The sequence below is a fragment of the Cordyceps fumosorosea genome (assembly GCF_001636725.1).
Source record: "Cordyceps fumosorosea ARSEF 2679 chromosome Unknown scaffold_2, whole genome shotgun sequence".
In the NCBI taxonomy this organism is placed as follows: Eukaryota; Fungi; Ascomycota; class Sordariomycetes; order Hypocreales; family Cordycipitaceae; genus Cordyceps; species Cordyceps fumosorosea.
Window position 1 is genome coordinate 1,125,714 of NW_017387302.1, and position 24,813 is coordinate 1,150,526.

General features: G+C 54.4%; 7 protein-coding genes across 7 annotated transcripts; 3 read left to right on the plus strand and 4 right to left on the minus strand.

Moving 5' to 3' along the window:
- Positions 1-897: 897 nt before the first annotated feature.
- On the minus strand, positions 898-2,987 carry ISF_01510 (CLPTM1 domain protein; the record flags this gene model as incomplete). The annotated part of the gene is made up of 2 exons (XM_018845117.1): positions 898-2,847; positions 2,910-2,987. The coding sequence occupies 2 exons, from the start codon at positions 2,985-2,987 to the stop codon at positions 898-900; spliced, it is 2,028 nt and encodes a 675-aa protein (XP_018707883.1).
- An 818-nt stretch (positions 2,988-3,805) lies between these two features.
- On the plus strand, positions 3,806-4,756 carry ISF_01511 (Proteasome, subunit alpha/beta; the record flags this gene model as incomplete). Its single annotated transcript, XM_018845118.1, has 3 exons — positions 3,806-3,843; positions 3,945-4,056; positions 4,133-4,756. The coding sequence occupies 3 exons, from the start codon at positions 3,806-3,808 to the stop codon at positions 4,754-4,756; spliced, it is 774 nt and encodes a 257-aa protein (XP_018707884.1).
- Positions 4,757-5,047: 291 nt separating this feature from the next.
- On the minus strand, positions 5,048-5,891 carry ISF_01512 (lysine decarboxylase-like protein; the record flags this gene model as incomplete). The annotated part of the gene is made up of 2 exons (XM_018845119.1): positions 5,048-5,589; positions 5,741-5,891. 2 exons carry the CDS (start codon positions 5,889-5,891, stop codon positions 5,048-5,050), a joined length of 693 nt encoding a protein of 230 aa, XP_018707885.1.
- An 839-nt stretch (positions 5,892-6,730) lies between these two features.
- ISF_01513 (lysine amidinotransferase) lies at positions 6,731-7,798 on the minus strand (the record flags this gene model as incomplete). The annotated part of the gene is made up of 1 exon (XM_018845120.1): positions 6,731-7,798. One exon carries the CDS (start codon positions 7,796-7,798, stop codon positions 6,731-6,733), a length of 1,068 nt encoding a protein of 355 aa, XP_018707886.1.
- Positions 7,799-9,335: 1,537 nt separating this feature from the next.
- ISF_01514 (Aminotransferase class-III) lies at positions 9,336-10,751 on the minus strand (the record flags this gene model as incomplete). The annotated part of the gene is made up of 1 exon (XM_018845121.1): positions 9,336-10,751. One exon carries the CDS (start codon positions 10,749-10,751, stop codon positions 9,336-9,338), a length of 1,416 nt encoding a protein of 471 aa, XP_018707887.1.
- Positions 10,752-12,351: 1,600 nt separating this feature from the next.
- Positions 12,352-19,425, plus strand: ISF_01515 (polyketide synthase; the record flags this gene model as incomplete). The annotated part of the gene is made up of 2 exons (XM_018845122.1): positions 12,352-19,204; positions 19,388-19,425. 2 exons carry the CDS (start codon positions 12,352-12,354, stop codon positions 19,423-19,425), a joined length of 6,891 nt encoding a protein of 2,296 aa, XP_018707888.1.
- Positions 19,426-21,205: 1,780 nt separating this feature from the next.
- ISF_01516 (destruxin synthetase) lies at positions 21,206-24,367 on the plus strand (the record flags this gene model as incomplete). Its single annotated transcript, XM_018845123.1, has 1 exon — positions 21,206-24,367. The coding sequence occupies one exon, from the start codon at positions 21,206-21,208 to the stop codon at positions 24,365-24,367; it is 3,162 nt and encodes a 1,053-aa protein (XP_018707889.1).
- Between the last annotated feature and the right edge of the window lie 446 nt (positions 24,368-24,813).

The following is a 24,813-nucleotide window of genomic DNA, read 5'->3' on the forward strand; positions in this document are numbered from 1 at the left end:
ACATAACTATGCGTTTACATGATATCCGTTTTGATCACAGCGGATATGTATGCAGACTAAAGTTCTCATTGAACTTTCGAATATCCAGGCAAAAAAACCGGACAAAGCATCTATTCCAGGTATCTGTGTGTAGCTCGGAATCACACCTTCCGGCCATGCACGTATGCACGCAGTCGAAACGTCTGGGCACAGCTTCAAATTGAATGAAGAAGCAAGTGCGGGCAAAGAGATAGCAGACAAAAGAAAATAATTCCTGAGGCATATGCACAGTCGTTTCCTTTTCTGGCACGCTATGCATAGTCATCAATGAGATCGCCATCCCTGACATACAGATCTCCGTCCCTTATTATTCGGCTCGTTCTAAATCGTGGCTATTCACAGCTTTCTCAGCCCAATGTGACAGTCAATCGAAAAGACCCGAGAAAAGTTTACTGTTTCTCCCGGCGTTTTAGCTATGACGCCCCCACGTACTGATTCTAAACCAAAGTTTATTAACTTTGTAGCTACTAAGGCTGTAACTTTGTGTTTCGTGGATTGTTATTATGCGGGTATTTATTTACTTGCGACCGAGATCCTACCTGGTCAACTGGGCCATCGAGGCTCCTTTCTGCCTCGCCAGGGTCTGAGACGAGAGGGGGCGGCCTCCGAGTTGGACAGTGAGTCAAACTTCACGGGCGGCTGATAACTCGACGGTGACGTTTCAAAAGACTGGTTCCACAATAGGAGTGCTTGCCGTTGACAGAAGAGTGCTCATCAGCTGAATAGGGACCGATTGTACGCCTTGTCATTGTGTTTCTCGTCTATAGCATGATTCGAAATCCCATGAAAAAGTCCCATACACATACCTCACTGCACTTGGCTCGTCTACACGACGCCTCCTGATGATTCAAATTACTCTTACTTTCTCTTGGTCGCAGCGCCCGTGTCAGCGCCACTGGCCTTGGCCTTGGCCTTCTCCGCCACAAGCTCCCGGACTGGCTGTTTCTTGGCCTCCACGTTGGCCTCCTCCTTCTTCCCCTTGTCCTCTGCCAGCTTCGGTAGCTCCTCGTCATCGTCGCCGCCCTGGCCAAACTCGTTGACGCGCGAATAGTCAGTTTTGTAAGCCCACTTCTGGTACAGGTAGATGAAGAAGATGACGTCGTCACGGAACGTCGCCAGACGGTGCAGGAGCGGCATCTTGATGGTAAAAGCAAAGAGGTCGTCGATGAAAGTGTTCAGGAACTTGTACATCATGGCCTTGGCGGGCATGTGCGCGACGCTCTTGAGCCGGTAGTTGATGTACAGCGAGGGCACCATCATCAGGAAGCCGTACGTGTAGACGGAGCCAACGAGCGTAGTGATGATAAACGAGTACCATGACTTGTGCGTCTCATACATGAGTGAGTAGATGCCATAGGCAATCAGCAGCGGCACAGCCACGATGTACATGTACTTGAAGGCAATCTGGTCATATTCCTTGGTCTTTTCTTCCGTCTCAGTGAGCTTGTGCTTGTCCTCAAACACAAACCAGTAAGGAATCCAGGAGCCAGGCGGCGTTGGGCGCCAGCGGACATCGACGACGGTTGTAATCTTCCAGAACTCAATCACGATACCCACGACCTGGGAGCCAAGAATCATCCAACTCGTGTTTTGGGAGTTGTCCAGGAGGTACAGGAAAATTATGGTCTGCATGAAGACGTTGGCGAGGATAGAGCGCACCGAGATGCCGACGTTGTCCTTCTTCTTGCGGTAGTGCGCAATGTCGGATCCAAAGGCCAGCGTCTCAAGGATGACGTGGGCGACGGTGACGACGGCAGTAATGGCGAGCAGAATTGGGTTGTTGTCGATGAGGATCTCCTTGACCATCTCAATCTCGGAGCCGTCCCCAGTGCCGGGCACAGGGTTGCCAAAGGCGGCCTGACGCGCGTTTTCCTTGGAGTTCATCTCAATGTTGGCCATGATTTGGAACTGCCAGGCCGCCATATTACCGAGGTCAATACGAATGGGCAGCTCCTTGACAGTCTCGTTGAGAGGAATCATGTCCTTGTTGAGCTGCCAGAACGTGTTGACAAAGAGAAGCGGGTAGTACCAGCCGTTCTGGCCAGTGCCATCGCGGGCACCACTTCGCTCAAGCCGGATGAAATGCTTCATATGAGGGGGCATAGTTGTAAGCTCCTTAACACCAACGCCGGGGATAAACGAAAGACTCGCATTGGGGTGGTAGTGGTTCGTGATGATGGGCGTCTTGGGCTCAGAGATTTCCGGTTCGGTCTGGTCGTCGCCGCTGCGCGACTCGAGCAGGTTTCTCGTCTTGGCTATCTTTTTCTTGGGAAGATACTGGGTTAACGGGTATGCCATATGGTAGGCGGTGTCGCTGCTCCAGGTAGGGTCGCGAGGGTCGAGGGTGCTGCCAGCGAGGCCGACGAAGAAGTGGCCCCAGAGCGTGGCGTTGTGCTGGATTTCGGAGGGCACAGCAAACTTGCCTTCGACATGGCGTTTGTCGGAGCTGTTGCCCATGTGGAAGCGCTTTTCATTGAGCACGACATACTCGGCGGGCGTCTGATCGATCGGGGCAGGTTGAGACGAGGGCGAGACGGTGACGACAATGTCGAGGTGGCTGTCCTGGGGCCAGATTGGCGCGACAAGCTTCGGAAGCGCGGCACGCTCGGCGCCCTCATCGAGATCTTTCGGGCGCAGCTGGAAGGCCGGGATGTCGCCGGTGTTGGAGGTGACGCGTATCTGTTTGCCCGTGGTGGGATCTTCGACGGTGACGCCGCGCTGGTCCTTTTGGAGATACCAGCTCAAACCGGCATTGACAGCCAGGTAGAAGCCAGCGCCGAGGAGTAGTCGTTGGAAGTTAAAGCCACCCTGCACAAGGGTCAGTACATTTGGGACTGGTGAGTATGATTCAAGGAGAAGAGAGCTCTTACACCTTGCTGCTGTTGCTGCTGGCGTTGGCCGCGAGCTCCCTGCTGGGGGAGCACAGCAGCAACACCTTGGGCAGGCATTGTGTCGCTGCGGTGGGACGGTTCAACGGCAGAGATTCGAAACTGAGAATGCTCAATTCTAACGGTGCCAACCCTATCGCGTAAAGCGCGCAGAAAAGGCAGTCTAGGAAAACGTTGGCGGTTGGATTGTAAGGGGGCAAAAAAGGCCAGTGTTGGCGTTGAGGCCAAGTCGTTAGTCCGTCAGTATCACCCCACTGAGAGCTGGACGCGAGGCTGTACAGGTGATACCCACGTGGTGTCATCCAATTCTTGAGGTGTGGTATCATTGATTTCCAGTCTCTGTTTTGATAATAAAAATACACGATTTTTCCTTCTTGTTAAATACATTTCTTCAGTCATTTGACCAAGTACGAGTGTTTTATATCAACAGATCCTACCTAAGGTGTCTTCGTAACATCCCCTCGGCATCCGACTCCAATTACCAAAGGCAATGGATCCACTTGCTAAGTAAACTAGGAATTGAGGAAATATGTTTCTGAAAAGATAGTGATATAAATGAGCATTAAATTTGAAAGAAGATAAGCACTTTTTGGGCTGCTATCATGTTGTCGATGCTGGCCGTGTAAGAGGCCTCACTCGCTGAAGGAAGAGCCTATTTAGGCAGGCGGTGTGAAAACCTAACCGTGGATCTGCCGAGCCGCGCGACCGTCCTGCCTGCAAAGAAGGCGACGAAGCTTGGGCTGCCTGGCTGGTGCTAGTTACGTTGGACAACACCAACCCACTCCAGCTCCAGCTTCAACCTGACTTCGCTTCGCTTTCCATTGACCACCGCCTATACACTACAACCTATCTCCATCCGCGTCGGGGAGCTATACATCATGTTCCGCAACAACTACGATAACGATTCAGTCACATTGTACGCCCTCCCGTGCCGATTCCCCGACGCGATCGTTGTTTGCAGACTACGCTGCGGCGCTGCATTGCTGGAAGCTCCTAGCTGACCCTCTCGTTTTGTAGCTCGCCCCAGGGCCGAATATTCCAGATTGAGTATGCCGCCGAAGCTGTAAAGCAGGGTTCGGTAGTTGTTGGCATCGTCAGCAAGACACACGCCGTCCTTTGCGCCGTCAAGGTAATTGCGCCCCCGCTGTGACGACGTGCATCTAAATCACCAACCTGGCTAACCTCGCCCCCCTCACTCCCCACAGCGCAACGCCGAAGAACTCTCATCATACCAAAAGAAGCTATTTACCATTGACGAGCATGCCGGCATCGCCATTGCAGGCCTCACATCCGACGCCCGCGTCCTCTCCAACTTTATGAAGCAGCAGTGCCTCGGCCACCGGCTGACGTATGGCCGCGCCATGCCCCTGCGTAACCTCATCAACATGATTGGCGACAAGGCGCAGCTCAACACGCAGATGTACGGCAGACGGCCCTACGGCGTGGGCCTGCTCATCGCGGGCGTCGACGAGACGGGCCCGCACCTGTTCGAGTTCCAGCCCTCAGGCATGACGGAGGAGATGACGGCCTTTGCCATCGGCGCCCGTAGCCAGATGGCCCGCACGTACCTCGAACGCCACGTTGAAAGCTTTGCCGACTGCTCCCGCGAGGAGCTCGTTCAGCACGGCTTGCGCGCGCTCCGCGAGAGTCTGGTCCAGGACAAGGAGCTGACGGTTGACAACACCTCGGTCGGGCTGGTCGGCGTCAAGTCTGAGGGCGGCAAGGGCATAGAGCAGTTCAAGTTGTACGACGAGTTCGAGGTCAAAGAGTGGATTGACAGCGTTGGGGAGGTTGGGGAGAGCCAAGGAGGCATGGAGGTGGATGGTTAGAGGAGTCGCGCGATGACGTGACGAAAAATACACTGGTAGAACATGTACAATACACGCCGCGAGACGGAAAATTCTGTGTAAATCCGGCACTATACCAATCAAATCAATTAGCAGGGATGAGGCGCGAAACTTGACGGGTGCGAAGTGCATGTAAGTTTAGTATTAATAAGGGGGGTGTTTTATGCCATCCCAACAACTAGTCAGCAGATCATTGCATCTTTGCAGATCCAGAATCTATATTCTACTTTATTCTCTGCACTGCATTTTCGCATCCTAAAAAGCCGCTTTGACCTACTGCTTGCCCCATTCCAAGCCGTAGATGGCCTCAGAGACCTTGTAGTCGCGCAGCATGGCAATAGCCTCCTCACCGTCCCAGGCAGCCACGACGATGTTCTTGTTGGCGTCGCGGATGAAGCCCTGGTCGACGGCGGTGTCGATGAGGTCGAGCATGCCGCGCCAGTAGTCGCCGACGTTGAGGAGGACGATGCCGCAGGTGTGGATGCCGAGCTGGTTCCAGGTGATGACCTCGAAGAGCTCCTCCATGGTGCCGAAGCCGCCGGGGAGGCCGACGAAGCCGGAGCCGGGGCCGCCGGCGAAGACCTCCTCGGCCATGAGCTTCTTGCGGGTGTGCATGTCCGGGACGACGGTGGTGCGGCCGTAGCGGGACTCGTCGGGGACGTAGCGGCCGTCGGCGTTGACGGTGGCGTACGTGCCGTCGCGCTCCCACTTGACGAGGGCCTCGGGGATGATGCCGTGGACGGCGTCGGGGCCGCGGAGCTCGCAGAGAGTCTTGGCGACCTCGCCCATGAGGCCGACGGTGCCGCCGCCGTAGACTAAGGAGGGGGGAGGAAGTCAGCGGATGGGGTTGGTTGAGCGGGGTGTGGGCGGAGAGAGAGATGTGCGCGATGAGAAGTGAGGGGGGGGGGAGGAGATGACGTATGGGCTGAGGAGTCAGAAAAGACTGCCAGAGGATGAAAAGCTCACCTAGATCAATGTTTTTGGCAGCCATGGCGCGGGCGAGGGTGCGCGCCGCCTCGAGGTATTCGGGCCCTTTGCCGGGCGAAGAGCCGCAGAAGACGCAGATCTTGGTTCGGGGCACCGCCGCCGCGGCTCCGTTTGTGATTTCGGCCGTCATCTTTCTCGGTCGAAGACTGCTCGTTGGAAAATGCAGGCGCAAGGTTTTAAATTGTTAGTCTTGCGGTAGAACGGTCGAAGCAGCAGCACCGGCGCGACTTAAAAATCTCGACGGCCTAACTCGACATTCGCTAACGAAAGCAAACAAGAAGGGCCAAGGGTGTGGCAATGGGGTAGCAAAAGATGCGGGGAAGAGCAAAAGAGCAGAATTGATCTTGTGACTTTTGTTTGGGTGCTGTGGTCGAGGATTCGGTGGTATGAATTGAGGAGAATTATGAGAAATGCAAAAGTGGCCTGAGGCGAAATATCGGAGACCAAGCGCGGCATCCATTTAGCCAACTACCTAAGGATGAGGTCAAGTGTGACTCCGTTGTTTTCGGCGAGCGGCCGGCACACGCCGTGCCGGGATCGCTTCTGGCTGGACAATTTTCTCGATAATCCCCGCCTCGCCCGCCTCCTGGACTTGTCATTTGTTCGCAAATGGGGCTAAATTTTAAGTGTTGCGCTATGCATATTACCTAAGCCTTCGAAGTACGATATTGTGTGTGATGGGACACACGAAAATTCTCAGATTCATCAACGTGCCTCGATTTAATTAACTGGCTGCGACGTCAGTGGCGCAGAAGCCCAATGACTTGGCTAGGTAACTTTCTAGGTATCGTGCTCACTGCGAAACGGTGCAAATCCAGTCATCACGCCAAAATTTGGGCTAAGTCACTGGCTTCCACTGGCAGCCGCGAGCACGCGTTCAAACAACGAAACATTTCCTATTGCCTAGGGCGCACTCACTAGCTAACCAGCCATCGTCGGCAACCAACCATCTGAATAGGTACACACAGATCAAGATTCCCTGACCAGGTCGACCGTAGCGCAGTGGAAGGATCCTCCAAGACAGTTGACGTGCTGGAACGGCAGCATGATGGGCTCCATCCCAAACTTGTCGCGCACCCACTCCGCGAACTCGACATTCTTCTCCTCGACAAAGATGCGCTTCTCGTCCAGGCTCAGCCCGTTGAGCACCAGCCACGGCGAGCACGTGTACGGCGGCGGGCCGCCCGGGACGTACTCGGGCTCGAACGGGTACGCGTGCAGCTCCCAGTCCTTGAAGATGGCGTGCCGGCGGATGCTCTCCTCGTTCACGTACTTGGGCGAGTAGATCATCAGGCCCTTGCGCAGGGGAAGGATGGTGGTGTCGATGTGCATGTTGCCCGGCCGCATGCCCGTGTCGAGCATCTCCAGCGTGTACCCGTCCGGCAGCACCGACCGCACGTAGGCCACGCCGCGCTCGTTGGTGACGTGGCTGAGCTGTCCGATGATGGTCTTGCCGAAGCGCATGAAGTCGGCCGTGTCGAAGGCGACGCGCGAGTTGTTGATGGAGATGACGGAGCCGCGGGCGGCGTCGGCGCTGATGGACTCGGCCACGCCGTCGTAGATGGTGTCGCGCCCGATGAGCCGCGGCGCGCGCACGATGGTCGCGGGGCTGGTGCCGGCGGACAGCTGCGCGAGGATCTCGGAGTACCCGAGGTCGACCTCGTGGCGGCGGCAGCCAAAGGCAAAGGCCGACTCGATGAGCGTGGAGCCGACGGTCATGAGCGCGTCGCGCGACATGGAGCCCGTGTAGCCGCCGGCGGCGACCCAGTCGACCTCGGTCGGGCGGTATACGTGCACGCCGTGCTGCTCCAGGACGGAAGCGAAGTTGTCGAGCTCCTTTTGCGCGTTCTCAACAATGTTCTTGGGGAAGGCGTTGTTGGGCTTGAACTCCTCCCAGTGTCCCGGCGGCATGACGGCCGTCACGAGATGCGGCGGCTCCGCGGGGAACGCCGAGTGCTCGGCCCGGCCGACGATGACGGACTTCAACGGCGACCACTCGTCGTCCGCCGAGATGAGCACCGTGGTCTTGACAGTCATGGTTGTGTTGGAAAGCAGATAATAGTATCCGTGTAAAAGTGCCAAGGCTGTTGAGGGTATGAGGGTATGGAGTGTGTCAGATGGAAGGACCGTGTATGTTCCCTTCCTTTACTTCTATGACACGGGTGGCCTCTTTGATCTTATGCCGTCCGACTCTGTCCACGCAGTCTACAGTCCGAGGCTCAGATTGGCTGCTCACCTGACCACTCGCTTAGGACTACGGTTTCTTTGTGTATGAGTCTGCCAACCTGGATGGCGTAACTCCATGTCACTAAAGTATTGTCAAGTAATTGCGTAAATTTATTGCCCTATTTCTTCATAAATCGTTGGTACTAGTATTCAACAGGAAGCACCATAGACTTGTGCGCGCATTATGCACGAGCGGGAAAAAGATGGATTCATGGTGGCGTCTACGCTGGGATGTTGCATATGTTTCATTTTTAACAACAACCTGCCGCCTATGCTCGTCACTGTAGTTCACTCCTCATCTGGGCAATATAACTCATGCTTTGCCAAGGTATCTTCCAGCCGCCTGTGTCCCTGCCCGATCAGCACACCCGTGCATGGCTTAATGGAAATTGGGGACAGAATTGTCTCAGCCAGCATCTGTTCAGCAGGTCTTGGCTGCAGCTCGGGTTATGCCGTCCTCTGCGGGCTTGACAACCACACAAATAAGACGCGGAAACCACATCCGCTCTGCATATACTATGCATGTACGCAAGCCACAAACCACGAGCGCGCTCATCTTACCACACTCAGTTAGGTCTCTATGCAAGGATCGAAACGTGGACGGACGGCTCTGCTGTCGCCTATCAACCTACCTTGTCTCTCCAGGCCTGATGTTTCATTAAATGTCCGTGAGTGGAGGTGAGGTATGCCTTGGTGTCGTAGGGTTGACGTGTCCTCCGGTTGACGTGAGACGTGGCAAGTCTCTTGCGCGCCGCCCACATGTTAACAATACAGCGGGGTGATACTGGCCGCAATACGGAGCCTGGATGCAGATCTGCAGAAGAATCTCAACTAGTAGATGCTATACATGCTCTGGATATACTTGCGTGACGGTGGCTGAGAGTCGGGCTCGCATTTGGTGTTCGTCAAATTGGCTCGGCTCGGCTTTTCTTGAGTAAGTCTCCCGACCTTGACTTTCACCTGATACTAGCCATGCATTAGCTACTGTATAATGTACAGAAAGAGGCTGCAGACCTCAACATCACCGGTGTTGCGAGAACATGGTAGCTGCCCGACCTCGGGCTCGGCACTTCACCGCCAATTTGTCGGCACATTAGTTCGTCCACGGCATCAGACAACCTGTAGGAGCTAGTATTCTGCAGGATGGTGAGCAGTGCAGTTTGACTTGCATTGCTGAGTTAGAACAAACGTAGAAGCTACCTGCCACGTCATCAAAGTTTCCAACAAGTTCCCGCTGACCGACCGGATGCATCGCGCAGAGATAGACGTAATTCAAGGAAAATATTTTGTCTAGCGTAAGCCTACTAACACTGGCTGTCTAAAGACTTGATGGCAGACGGTGGCATGGTTACTTGCCATCGGCGAGGGCCTCTACCTGCTTCTCGACCATGTCGTAGGTGTCCTTCAACAAACGTAGCATCTCATCAAACTCTTCATCCGACATATTGTATGGAGGAGCAATGATGATGTGATCACCCTTGAACCCGTCCGCGGTAGCGGCTCCCGGGTATACAGACAGTCCACGCCGTAGCGCTTCGTCAACAATGAGCCAAGTGAAGCGTAGACTCGGCTCAAACGACTCCTTTGTCATCTTGTCCTTCACAAACTCAATGCCCCAGAACAAGCCCTTACCACGGATATTACCGACGTATTTACGGTCGCCAAATGTAGTCACCAGTGCCTCGTGAAGCCACTTGCCCTTGGCGGCGCACCGCTCGACAAGCTGGTCCCGGCGAAGCACCTTTTGGACAGCGAGAGCAGCGGCGCAGCCGACTCCATGAGCTTGGTAGGTATGCGAGTGTACGAACCAGGCGCTTCCCTTTTGGAAACCCTTGATGACCTTGTCGTGGGCGAGAACGGCTCCCATGGGGGCGAAGCCTCCGCCCAGTCCTTTTCCCATGGTAATGAGGTCGGGGTACATACCCTCGCCTTCTTGCTCAAAGGCAAAATATGTTCCCGTCCGTCCGCTACCGCACATGACTTCGTCCAGGATGAGAAGAATGCCGTATTTATCGCAAACGCGGCGGACGCCCTGATAGTACCCTTTGGGCGCTGTGAGACACCCGGCGGTCGCGCCGCCGACAGGCTCGGATATGAAGGCCATGACAGTACCTGGCCCCTTCGCCTGGAAATGCTGGTCCAGCTCTTCAACTAGCCGCGCGGCGTACTCCTCCTCCTCCTCGTCGGGAAGCTGGTGTCGGTAGGCATATGTCGGGCTCACGAAGCTCACGTTATCGAGCATCAACGCCTCTTCGAATGGGGCTCTTCTCGAAACATGACTGCCCACGCTCATTGCTCCAACGGTATTGCCATGGTATGCTCGGTGTCTCGAGACGATGTGCGTCCGCTCAGGTTGGCCAATCTCAACATAGTATTGTCGTGCAAGTTTGAGAGCTGAGTCCATGGCCTCGCTGCCGGAGCACACGAAGAACGCCCGGGTAAGTCCATGAGGGTTCTCGCCGAGGATGTAGTCTGCCAACTCCTCAGCGGCATTCGTGGTAAAGGCCACGGTGTGGGTGTAGCAGACTTTGGTCATTTGCTCCGCGACGGCAGCGTTGACGTCGGGGTCATTGTGGCCAATGATGGTGACAGCAGCACCGCCGCAGGCGTCGAGCACGCGCTGCCCCGTGGACATGGTGATGTAAGACCCTGACGCAGACGCGACTGTGGGCGGCTTCGAGACGAGCGAGTTATGCAATACGTGGGATTCATCATGAGCGGCATTGATCTGCGTGCCATTTGTCATGTCGTTTCCGGCCGCCATCTTTGTCGTAGTCTTCCAAACGCAGGACCGAGGAAATGAGCCAAGGTTGAGCCAAGGTTGGATGTAATCAAAGAAAGGACCACCGCGCGCGAAATTATGGGTACACGGTATAAAGAGGAAAGAATTTGAAGGAGAATGAGAGGGCTTGGAAGAGGCTTTTTCTGCGAAGATGCGTCTTCGGCAGATTCAGGGTAAGTTGGACAGACCTGTTTGTGAAAGTGCAAAGATCAATATCATGCTGTGACGAGCCCAACTGCGACAGGCCCAACTGAGACAGAATCACATATGACGAATAGTAGGCATTGGAGTAATGTTGTGCTCCACGATCAGCGACATTTCCGCAGAATGGAAGCCGAGCTGCAGGACACCCAGGACGGCAAGTATAGATACATAGTTACGTACAAGCTGAGCTGTAGCCAGAGTCACATTGTCGGGGTTTGTTGTCAGGAAATGGTCCAGTACTATGGAAAAGAACATGGATATTACCATGAACGGAGTATCACCTACGACTTTTAAGAAAATAATAGCAAATATCAACATACATACAACATGTGTATACTTGATAGAGGTGCGATTTAATCAGATTATAATTTATTTAGACTGCACCAAAAAAAAAAATCAACAACGCCTTCTTTACGCCTCCTTTGGCTTGTGAAGAAAAATATTTCATTGGAAAGAAATACAAAATTATCATGCCTTTTTCTTGAATTATTTTATAAGACATTTATTTTCTTCTTTATTATTGGGTGTGGATGGCGGGTGAGTGGCACATGGGCTGTTTGTACTGGGTAGTTGCCCAGACATACATATGTACATAGGTACCTTTTATGTATGTATGTATGTATAAATTGTATGTACCAGATATTTTACGCTGGCAGCTAAAAGCCCGCCACCATTCCTGCGGCGCAGGGTTCACATTCTCCCTGCTTCAATGTTGCACCCCAGCCGACAACAGAGCAGAAGGATGAAGCCACCTGCATCAAATTTTTCCTTTTGGCGGTGGAATCCGACGCTGTGCCATCTAGATTCTCCTCGTTCCGAGCACCGCTATTCTCAGCAAGCCACATGCGATGCAGCCCGCTTGTTCTGGCCCGCGGGATGACGCCCGATCCGAGACGGCGTCGGCGCGCATTTAGGCTGCGAAGTATGGCTGCTGTTCCGAGACTGTTTTCCCATGCAATTGCTCAGGGCAATTGCATCATGCAGAAACTCGAGAGAAACCCCCCCCCCCCCCCCCCCGGCACGAGCCTGTGCGAACTTGCGCTGCGAGTGCCGGGACAGCGAGGGAGCAGAATCCTTGCTAACTGGCGCTGCGAGCAGGTACCAGGATAGTGAAGAAGTAGAACCCGCGCTTCTTGTGACGTCAAATGTCTATTCTCGTTAAAGACGCTCGTAGTTTGTCAGCTGAGTAGGGAAATGGGAGGACGCGAGCGACACGCGGCTGTTTGTTTCTTGGCGCTGGGATACATACTCACCACATTCATTGGCCGTTTCCGACTACAATTCATGAGTTTTGCTTTCAAAATTTTCTCGCAACTCGACCATTTACTCCTCCCATCTCAACATCATCATTTCTTCGCCGACAGGAACATAGGTGGACATGGAGGTTCCCTTAGTTCATACCGGATCGAGATCCGTCAACCACTTCAACAAAACGGGCGATACCGCCAAGCTGGGCCATTGCCTGCATTATCTGCTTGAGGATGCTGCAGAGAAATATCCGACCAATCTTGCCCTCGTTTGCGACAATACCACACTCACGTATCGGGATCTCAACGAGGCTGCCAACCGCCTCGCCAGGGTCCTGATAAGCCTGGGTGTAGGCCGCCACGATTTGGTTGGTGTTGCTATTGACCGATCAGCTTATCTCGTTGTGACTCTGTTTGCCGTGCTCAAGATTGGAGCCGCATATGTGCCACTTGACGCCGCATTTCCATCACAACGCATCAAGCACATGCTGGATGTCGCGGCGCCGAAACTACTTGTTATCACCGCTGGTACGCTGAGTACCTTTGAGTCCTGGGCAGGTGTTATCTTGAGCGTCGATGAAGAAAAGCTCAATGTGACTAGCTCTGCGATGGAATGTTCCAATCTCCAAGTCGATGTGCACCCACAAGACCTAGCCTATGTGATTTTCACGTCTGGCTCTACCGGAAAGCCTAAGGGGGTAGAAATCACCCACGGCGCTTTGTGCAATCTGCTTCTATCCATGAGAGAAGTCTTCGACTGTGAGGAAGCAGAAAGACTTCTGGCCGTGACCACCGTTACATTTGATATTGCGGCACTTGAGCTCTTTATGCCGCTACTGTCCGGAGCTGCGACAGTCATTGCTAAGAGGGAACAAGTCAAGGACGTCAAGGCCTTGCGTGGCCTACTGGAACGCCATGCCATCACGATGATGCAGGCGACCCCTGCGTCCTGGCAAATGCTGCTTGAGTCAGGTTGGAAAGGTAGTCCTGCGCTGAGGAAACTACTATGCGGTGGTGAAGCTATGCCGGCGACACTTGCTGCGCGCCTGCTTGAGTGCGGTGATTCATTGTGGAACTTGTACGGACCAACCGAGGCTACCGTATGGGCCGCTGCTTGGCAAGTCAGGCATGGGGAAGACATCATCATCGGCCAGCCTCTAGCCAACTATCAACTATATCTTTTAGATGAACAGCTGACGCCAGTGCTGCCAGGTCAATATGGCGAGCTCTATATCGGCGGTCCTGGCCTTGCCCGCGGCTATCACAAGAACCCGGAGCTTACACAGGCTAGCTTCATCGACAATCCGTTCACCCACGGGCGCATGTACCGCACCGGCGATATCGGTTGCTTCTCGAAACCAGACAAATTGAGTATATCGGGCCGGGCAGACAGCCAGATCAAAGTCCGAGGATACAGGATCGAGCTAGGTGATGTCGAAGCAGCGTTGGCAGGTCACCCACAGGTAATTGGGGCTGTGGTGATTTGCCGTCAAGATCAGTTAATCGCATACTTTACATGGCGAGCCGGCTCTAAGAAGGCAGAAACGAATGCCGGAGCAAAATGCAATGAGACCGCCGCACTGCGCAAATGGCTGGGTCAATCTCTCCCACCCTACATGGTGCCCGCATTCTTTGTGCAAATCGAGGCTTTCCCAATGACGCTGAACAACAAAATCGATCGCAAAGCCTTACCAGACCCTCTCGCAGACAAGACCCCAGTCAAATTGGAGCCCCAATCGCCCACGCCATCGTCCAAACCCGCAGCGGCATCTACCTCGTCACTTGAGCGCCATATCTTGGCTGTCTGGTCTCGGGTTCTTGGTGTCACCCGAATTGGCACTAAAGACAATTTCTTCCATCTCGGTGGCAACTCTATGCGTGTTGTCCAAGTCCAAGTCCAGCTAGAAAAGCTTCTCAATCGTTCAATTCCGATCGCGAAGCTCTTTGAGCACTACTCAATCGAGTCACTGGCAGGATATTTGGGCGGAAAAGATGCGATTGGCGTGCACCAGTACCATATGCGCCGTTGTCTCCCCTCTGCCTCCGAAGGGGAAGAGCGCATAGCCGTCGTTTCCATGGCGTGTCGCCTTCCTGGTGGCGTCTGCACTCCCGAGGAGCTATGGAAGCTTTTACGATCCGGCCGTGATGCGATTACCGATGTACCATCGGATCGGTGGAATGCTGCCATGCTCCAGGAAGCCGGGTTGGACACCGGTCAACTATCGGAATGCTTGCGCGGCGGATTCCTCCGCTGCATCGACTCATTCGACATTGCCCTATTCGGTATTTCGCCCCAGGAGGCTCGGGAGATGGACCCCTTACAGCTCCTGACTCTTGAGACATGCTGGGAAGGGCTTGAGCGAGCTGGCTACCCGCTTGGAAAGTTGCGTGGAAGCCGTACGGGCGTGTACATTGGCATCAGCAACATGCCAGCGCATCAAAATTTTGCCCGTCCTCTAGCCAATTTAAACGGATACACTGCCACAGGTAGTGCTGGTGCCACCATATCCGGACGCATCTCCCATATACTGGGCCTTGAGGGACCTTCGTTGACCGTTGACACAGCTTGCTCTTCTTCCCTAGTAACCACTGACCTCGCCTGTACGGCGCTGCGCCGTGGGGAATGCGACCTGGCCGTATCGTCCGGAACGACACTGATGCTGACTCCCGGACTACACGTCGAGTTCAGTCGGCTCGGAGGCATTTCGCGCGATGGAAGGTGCAGGGCCTTCTCGGAAGACACAGATGGCACTGGCTGGGCGGAGGGCTCCGTAGCAGTTGTGCTCAAGAGGCTGTCAGATGCGCGGCGTGACGGTGATACAATCCACGCGATCGTATGTGGTAGCGCTGTCAATCACGGAGGCCGTAGCGCGGGCTTGACGACACCTAGCGGCCCTGCTCAGCAGCAAGTTATTCAGAACGCACTGATGGCCTCGCGTCTGCAGCCGACCGACATTGACTACATAGAAGCACACGGTACAGGCACGAAGCTAGGAGATCCAATTGAGGGAATGGCTTTGGCACAGGTATTTGGAGGCAGCCGCAGCTCTGATACCGAAACAAATCCGCTCTGGATTGGTTCGATCAAGTCCAATATCGGCCATACACAGGCGGCTGCGGGCCTCGTGGGCGTCCTCAAGGTCGTCCTGGCATTGCAGCACCAAATACTGCCCCAAACCTTGCATGTCAGCCAACCTACCAGCGCAGTGGATTGGAGAGGAGCTGGTATGGCATTATTACAGGAAGACAAGTCCTGGATCCGGCAAAAAGGCGGCCGTCTGCGGCGTGCTGGTGTCAGCTCGTTTGGAATCGGAGGCACAAATGCACATGTGGTTGTCTCAGAAGTGGAAGAGACCATAGCAGCGCCAGAGTCCGTCAATGGCTTTTCCCATGCTGATTCGATGCCGTTTCTTGTGTCAGGAAACACAAATGCAGCCCTGGTTCAGCAGGTGGAAAGGCTGCGCTGCTACCTGAGCAAGGATTGCAATCTTGGTCCGCAACAGTTGGGCAATGTGGCTTACTCACTGGCGACGACGCGAACGCATTTCAAAAACCGCCTTGTCTTCATGGCAGATGGTAAGAGCAGTCTATTGGACCAGCTGGCCGCTGCCACAATGCCCCATGGCACCATCGCTGCAGCAGCGGGAACTTGCGCTGGGCAGGATCGCATTCGCCTGGCGATGCTCTTCACAGGCCAGGGTAGTCAGATTCCCGGAATGGGCCGCGATCTCAGTCGAACATATCCGGTATTTTGCCAGTCACTCGAGACAACTGCGAAACACTTTTCCCTGGAGCGGCCACTGCTCGAAATCATGTGGGCGGATGCTGACAACGCAAAAGATGTCGCCCTCCTCAACCGCACTGACTTTGCCCAGCCAGCCATCTTCACCCTACAAGTGGCCCTCTTGAGCTTGTGGCGAAGTTGGGGTATCGAGCCTGGGGCTGTCCTTGGCCATAGTCTCGGCGAATATGCCTCCGCGTACGCCGCCGGCGTTTTTGACCTTGCCTCTGCATGCCGACTCGTGGAAGCGCGCGCTCGATTGATGCAAGGCTTGCCCTCTGGAGGCAACATGGTGTCGCTCGAAGCCAGCGCCAGGGAAGTAGCTGCTATCGTTGGCAGCATGAATCACACCGGTCGGGTGGGTATCGCTGCCCATAATACACCGACGCAGACTGTGATATCCGGCGATGTCAGTGCCACTGGGCCAGTCGCTGCGCATTTCTCCGGATTGGGTCGCAAAGTGAAGGCGCTTGATGTGTCCCACGCCTTTCACTCTCATCATATTGACCACATGCTCGCAGACTTTGAGGCTGTTTTGGCAGAGATTGACTTCCATCCTCCGCAGATACCAGTGGTCAGTGGCCTCACTGGTCGGCTAACAGAACCAGGGTCGCTTGAGGCACCTCAATACTGGGTCTCCCAAACACGAGAAGCGGTGCATTTCAGTGACGCGATGCAGGCCATGTCAAGCCTCGGCATAGATGTTTTCATTGAGCTGGGACCACGGCCGGTTCTCTCCGGCATGGGTGCTGCCTGTTTGGGCGCCGACCAGAGGCGACTTGTGTCATGGCTGCCTTCCCTCGTTGCGCGCAAGAGCGGCGTTGATTCTGTGCAAGATAGTCTCGGAAAACTGCACAAGCTGGGAGTATCGGTAGACTGGTCCGGGTACTTCAAACCTTTTGGCTTTAGACGGGTTGAGCTGCCGACGTATGCCTTTCAGCGGAAGCGCGTTTTGTCGCTGGAGCTGCCTCGGGTACCGAAGCCGCACAACAAGGCTGAAGGTACTGAGAATGTGAGCCGAGAGAGAACTGCGCATGGGCCAGACTCGAGCCTTGGGGTTGGGCTTGAGGTTGGGCTCGGCAGCTTGTTAACGGATGCATCTGTGGAAAAACGCACAACTCTTGTTCAAGGCACGGTGCGCAAAATCGTTGCAAATCTAGTTGGTATTGAGTCGTCGGACAGTATCGACATCAACCTCGCCTGGCAAGACATTGGCATCGACTCGTTGATGGAACCTCAGTTCCGCAGTCAATTGGCATCTCTCACCGACAGCTTCACGGATACGCCTCTGCCAACCAACGTCACATCTACACACCCAAACCTGAGTGCCTTGTGCGACTATTTGCTTTCACTATTGCCCAAGCAACGCCAGAGTGGTTTGCTCGCTGGAACTGAGATACCGTCAACGCTCGGTATGAGACCGCTTAAGACGGGTAAAGCTGGCAGCAATGTGACATTTGCATTCGATAATGTGATCGATATTCAATGGCCACCAAAGTCGGTGCTCATTATCGGTGCTACGGGGTTTTTGGGCGCCGTTGTGCTGCAGCAGTTACTCGAGCGAGGCATCACAACAGCCTACTGTCTTGTGCGTGAAGCCGATGGCTACGCCCCAGCGATGGATCGATTGGAATCATCTCTCAAAAAGTACGATATCTGGAAGGAAAGTTACAGGGGCGCGCTATACGCCGTCCCTGGCAACATGACAAGGCCCAATCTTGGGATGAGCCCAGCAGACTTTCGTGGGATGGCCAGGTCCGTGGATGCTATATGTCACGTAGGAGCCTTGATGGACAACTCTCGATCTGCACACACCGTCACTGCTCTCAATAGCGACATCACCCACGAAATTCTGCGTTTTGCATCGATTGGCCGTGGAAAATCCATCTATTTCATCTCGTCATCTGTCAACCCCCAGGAATCCCTTAGCAGGCAGGCGGACCACAGCAATTGCCAACAAGACCGCCTGACTTCCATGCCGATGGCTGAGAGCATGGTAGTAGAGGCCTGGTCTCGCGGCGCAAAAGCATGCATACTCCGGCTACCCTTGGCTTTCGCGTCTTCAGAAACAGGCCATTTCAATCCCAGGCCTGACAACTTCTTGCACTACCTGCTCGCTGGGAGTCTTCTGATGGGCAAATCCCCGCGTTTGCACGGCAGCATGTCCAGATGGATGCCGGTCGACTACCTAGGCAAGGCCGTTGCAGCTGCAATAATGGAGCATGCTTCTTTGCTTAATAGTGATGTCATTTTTACAAATACGCAGGCGCTGAGCTTCAAGGACCTCTGTTCGACAATGCTTGCGGCATGCAATCATCATGAGATTGTTCCTCTGGACCAGTGGCGTCGCTCTGTTCTGACATTGGCTGTCTCGAATCCAACAAGCCAGCTCGTGCGTCTCGCCGATATCCTGAGTCAGCTCACAAACCAGCACATTGTTGAACTCTTCAACGTCGCCGCCGTGGACAAGCCGTCCTTGGATGGCCATGTCTGGAGCGATGACATCTGGCCCGCACCTTTGATTCACGAGACGCAGCTGAGAAAGTACATTGGCCGAATATATCAAGAGACGAGCCAGACAAATAGTGTTGGTGTCATAGCTAGCACCCAGGCGCTCAAGACTGCGCCTCTCGACTGCCTTCCCGCCACTGAATCGGCCGCAAGCCCTCCTACCAAATACCCCGTTGCCCTTTCTCCGCTTCGCCGTGTCTTATGTCCATCCCTCGACTTTTACCCTCCAAGGTCTCGTCTTGATCGCTTTGAGGCTGCGTCTAGGTTCTTCAACAACATCCCGTGGTGCTCTCGGCTCATCAATGAAGCCTCACCATCAGATGGCCCAATTCCAGGGCATGGCCAAGCAGTTACATTTATCCCACACTGCTTCAACCCGGCCAGCTCGCGACACGAGCAATTCCTAGGCTATACCCTTTCTCACGCGCCTACGTGTATGACCAATAGCGATGAGCAGCACGATACTCGCAATGCAAACAATGAAGGGCCTCCTCTACGACACATGTTGTCTCTCTTCCGACCGTCCGACCTCAACCACGTTGAAGATCCCGAGCGGCCTATACTCCGTGTCTCAACGCTCATTGCATTTGGAGCTGGTACATCTGGTTACGAAGGAATTGTTGCCGGTGGGCTGATCGCAACGGTGCTTGACGAGAGTCTCTCCATCGTCAATGAGCTCAACTCGGCCCTGGGTAAGTCAGGACCCGCGTTTTCTTCTGTCAGCGTCACTGCGTCCTTGAACGTAAGCTTTCTGGCGCCTCTCCCGGTGACGGAAGAAGCCGTGTGTGTGACGACTTGGATAGAGAAATTTGGACATCGCAGAACTACCATGAAGGGGGAGATGGTGGATTCTACAGGAAACATATTGGCTACAGTAGACAGCATCTGGGCAAGCGTGCCCGGTAAGAGCTAGTTGAAGCAGAAGTTCGTGGGGTATCCATCCGTTGATAGCTGTTTTCATTTCATTTTTTGTTTGACTAGGTAGGAGGGCATTCGAATGTCCTGTCATCCTAGCGACACTGCATTCATTTACAGCATTTTACAACTTCCGAGTCAATTATTGGCAAATTTGACAAGCACCGTCTCCATCGATTGATAGATATCAGGAGCTTCAGAACTTCAGTACCGATGAGCATGCTGGCTCAGCATCTCCGGTATACGGCCAACTGAACTGTCCCTCCCTATCTTGTTGCGGGCAGCAGCTGCAGCCACACGCAATTGGTCGACGGTAAAAGCAATGTTCATGATTTTGCTCCTGATACCGTACCTAAGCGGTCAAGACCGAGAATGTGACATGACTTTGTCGGCACTTAAGTCGCTGAAAATGAGGAAATATGCATTTCTGCCTCACCGGATAGGACACAGCGGTGCATCGAAAGGGCGCTCTTGGCTACATTCCAGCATGAGGCGGTATCGCTCAATGTCTCGGCCGTGTGTCTCGGCCGTGTGTCTCGGCCGTGTGTCTCGACCGTGTGTCTCGACGCCCAAGAGCTGGATGAGTTGACCGAATGTTATTCGTGGCCACCCCGGTAACACCGCAGCTGCGCTTTCCATGGCATGGCTTGCAGCTTCGCAGGACGGAAAAGGCGTCATTGACGGGGTAAGACCTGAGCTGAACCGTGCAGGTAAGAAATGTCCATCTCGTGTCTCAGCGCCACATCTTGGCGCCCGTTTTTCCCGTCTGCAATCAGGCCACCCTCTTCGTAGGCAGGATGGCTTGCAGTCTAGGTACGGGAACGGTAAACGGTGCTCTATGTCGTGGAGCCTCAACTGCGTGGCGGCTGAAAAAGACATCCGATGCCCCGGTGGCGGCCAACCAGCTGATGTCTTACCCGTGGAGGACAGATATGCTGGCGATCTCCGTTCGAAATGGGATTCTCCTTCCGCATTCGAGCGAAGGGCGAATGCAAGACAAGATGTCAGCCAAGAGCAAAAGTCTGCTGAAGACGCGGGTCAGCAAAATCTCCACCGAGAAGTGCTTCATTTCGCAAGGCCTGCCTATTCAACGCCGTTACACACGGTTGCTCCATTGGACCGCTGCAGGACCTATCCTTGGCAGCATAGCATTCCGAGAGCTGAACGGGCCAGAGGCTTTTCCGGCTGCTCCGGCGCAAAAGAGCTGTGCATCGTCTAAACAGGTCGCAATGCATGCGTCTGGGAGCCCTAGTCATCAAGTTCCCCTTCAAAATCAAAGTGGCCACACCCACGGTGACTTCATCTTTTCACGATACGGAGTCCGTCCTGACTGCTTCTCATTCTTCAATCTCACCAGTATGCCAAGGCAGTGATAAAATCTACTATCGCCACAAGTCCATCTCGGTAAGCAGCACAACAGTCCTAGGCGCCGAGCCCAGCTGCTGACCACGCAATAGAACCAAGGCAATTGCATCATCAGGAAGATGACGACCGGCGCAGCCAAAGGGCATGGCAACCTGAAGCTAAATGGCGCTGTGAAGACAAATGGCTTTGCAAAGACGAATGGAGTTGTGAAGACGAATGGAGTTGTGAAGACGAACGGACTTGCTCGAGTAAATGGTGATACGTCGAATGATGGAGACTTGCCAGCAGCAAGCGAGATCATCACACCATCCGAACTGAAGCAGATATGGCACTGGAACGCGACCGTGCCCGCTTCGATCCAGCGATGCGTTCATGAAATAGTTGAGGAAAAGGCTCGAGATCAGCCCGCAGCAATGGCCGTGTGCGCGTGGGATGGCGACCTAACTTACGCCATGCTGGATCAGCTCTCAACTGTGCTGGCGGCCCGGCTGACTAGACACGGCGTTGGCTCGGACGTTAGAGTGCCCCTGTGCTTTCACAAATCCAAGTGGACTCCGGTTGCGATTCTCGCCATTCTCAAAGCAGGCGGTGCCTTTGTCCTACTCGACCCATCACTTCCGGAGCAGCGCCTGCGTTCCATTGTCCAGCAGCTCGACGTCAAGTTCATCCTAGCCTCCGTTTCCAACAAGGCTTTGAGTTCCAGGCTAGTTTCCGAGCATAGCTCTGTTCTTGTCGTTGATGATGACGTGGTTTCGGAGTCGGAAACCGGAGACAACCTGCAGGGTCGGAAAATCCATCCGGGGTCGACTTGCTACGTCGTCTTTACTTCTGGCAGTACGGGCACGCCAAAGGGAATCATGATAACTCACGAAAATGCTGCATCTGCCATGCATCACCACGTTCCGCGTCTGGAACTTACCGCCGAGACACGAATGTTTGACTTTGCCTCGTACAGCACCGACGTGTCAATAAGCAATCTTTTCCTGGTCTGGGCAGCCGGAGGGTGTCTCTGTGTGCCAAAAGAGTCGGATCGAAACAACAACCCCGAACAGAGCATAGTAGATCTGCGAGCCAACACGATTGACATAACTCCCTCCCTGGCCCGGTTGATGTCACCGGCCAGTATACCAGAGGTGAAGCTCATCATCTTCGGCGGCGAAGCGCTGCGAGTTGGAGACGTGGAGCGCTGGTGGGGTAAAACACGAATCATTCATGAGTACGGCTCGAGTGAGTGTACGCAGAACAGCACCATGAATTGCAGGGCAACATGTCCGGAAGACGTGGTCCGCATTGGCACGGGTGCCGGTATGGTCACCTGGGTGGTAGACCCGGAAGATCACAACATACTCGTCCCACCTGGAGAAATCGGAGAGCTCCTACTGGAAGGTCCTCTAGTTGGTCGCGGCTATATGCATGACCCGGACAAGACAGCGGCTGCCTTCATTGAAGCGCCGGTGTGGCTTCAGCGTGGCGGACCCGGATGCAGCGGACGTCAGGGCCGGCTGTATAAATCGGGCGACCTTGTGCGATACAACAAGGACGGAAGTCTGACATTTGTTGACCGAAAGGATGGCCAAGCCAAGGTCCGCGGCCAGAGAGTCGACTTGGGTGAAGTCGAGCACTGGGTGCGTGCTTGCATACCCGGGACTACCGAAGTTGCGGCTGAAGTTGTGTTGTTGCCAGGCGTCGATTGTGCATGCTCGACGTTGTTGGTGTTTCTTCAAGCCAACGAAAGTCTCGCAGACCTGTGTCAGTTCAGAACGGGTGCTCCCGAGATAGTTCGCCTCCCCGCTGGCGTCGAGGACAAGCTGGCTCAGCACTTGCCAAGCTACATGATACCTTCCGCGCTCGTGTTAATGGATGAGCTACCGAAGACGGCGACTGGCAAGATGCACCGCTCGCGTCTGCGAGAAGCTGGCTCGGCCTTGTCAGCACAGCAATTGGCCGAGGCGCGGACCTCGGAAGCGTCTTCGAAGCAACAGCCAACCTCGCCTGTCGAAAGTCTCTTACAAGGGATATGGGCTCGCGTGCTGGGTCTCACGTTGTCCAATATTGGGCTGGACGACAGCTTCTTCCATCTCGGAGGCGATTCCATTGCCGCAATGAGAGTAGTGGCGGAGTCGCGCACTGCCGGTCTCTACATCGCCGTCGCCGACATACTCCGACACCGTCGACTGAGACCGGTGGCGGCCACTGCCATTCCACTGGCCGAGACGATCGGCAGCGAAATTCCGGTCCGCAGGGACTCCGGTCCCGTTCAGCAATCCCTTTACCAAGAGCGACTATGGCTGGTGGAACAAAGCTGTCCCGGACAGATCTGCTACCTGAAGCCATGTGCTATACGCCTGCGAGGGCCGCTCCAACTTCCGGCACTCAACACTGCACTGAATGCTTTGGAGAAGCGACACGAATCGCTGCGTACCACGTTCGCGACGCACGGCCAGGTTCATCTCCAGCAGGTCCAGCCGTTTCAGCCCAAGGAGCTTGCCGTCATCGAATTCTCCTCCGAAGCCGACGGCCCTGACAGCCTCAGAGACGTGTTGGAGAAGGATCATACTACCGGTTTTCGCCTGGAACTATCGGCCTGGAGGGCTTCATTATATCGCTGCGGCTTCGACGACCATGTTCTGTCCATTGTCCTGCACAACATCATCGTGGACGGCTGGTCGCTCGCGGTTCTCAGTCGAGAGCTGACGGCTTGCTACTCAGCCGCAGTCTATCACCGCGATCCCCTCTCGCAGTTGGAACCGCTGCCGATACAATATAGTGATTATGCGGCTTGGCAGAGACAGCAAGTTCAGACTGATGAGCATCAGCGACAGCTTGAATACTGGGCTAGACGTCTCGATTCAAGCGTTCCTGCGGAGCTGCGCCTGGACAAGCCCCGGCCAGCCGTACCCTCCTGTCGTGCTGAGATAGAAGGCTTTAAGATAGATGATGCTTTGTACGACCATTTGCAACTATTCTGCAAGGAAAGAGAGGTCACATTACCGATTGTCATGCTTTCTGCCTTGGCCGCCACACACTATCGCCTCACCGGAGTCGGCGACGCCACGATAGGCTCCGTGTGCTCGAGCCGTGACCGTGTGGAGCTTAAGAACTTGATAGGATCACTCGTCAACCTGTACCCCCTTCGAATCAAGGTGGAAAATGAAACGTTTGGCAGCTTGGTCCAGCAGGTCCAAGAGACGACGACTGCAGCCTTTGCCAACCAAGACGTAACGTGGGGGGAGATTGCTGCAAAGCTAGAACAGGGCAAACCTACACCTCTTCCGCCGCTGTTCAGGATGGTGTTTACTTTCAACAACACCGACGATTTGCCAGATTTCACATTCGAGGGCGTCGACTCACAGGTGCTGGATACCCTAGTGACGGAGAGGGAAGACATTGAGTTCGTCATCAACCAAAAAGGCCATACCCTGCAGGGCCAGGTGTTTTACTCGACCGATGTCTACGAGAGAGAAAGCATTGGCAACATGACGGGCGTTTTTCAGGATGTACTGGAGCGGGGGCTCAGCAACGCTGAGCAGACCTTTTCCGCCGCCGCTGTGTTCTCGGACTTGGGAGATGCTTGATGCAAGTTCAACCCACGCATGAGGTTTGTGGTGTGTGCCTGGGTGACTGGACGATAGTTGAATGAGCAACATTAATAAAACGCCAGGTTCAAAACAATAAACCCATTCTGCAACCTAGATGAAGTGATCTGCAGGCTCAATCCACTTACAACCTTGGGAGGTGACCATGGCGGGGATTTCCAGCAGACGTATCACGCTAAACCCTGTCAAAGACACAAGTCTAGCCGAGGAGCTTCTTGTTATGTGTCAAAATTTCTATGTCTATATTTGTTCATAAGTTATTCTTTTGGATGATTTTACGAGGTTGTTTTGCGACTGAGTTGAGTGACCCGTTGGCGGTTTAGTCAGTGTGCGCGGCGCATGTCCGTTTTTGGAAATTCCGCAAAGCTGCCGGGGACCATGCATGGCGGAAAGCAAAGGCGCAGATTGACTCATTCAATATGACG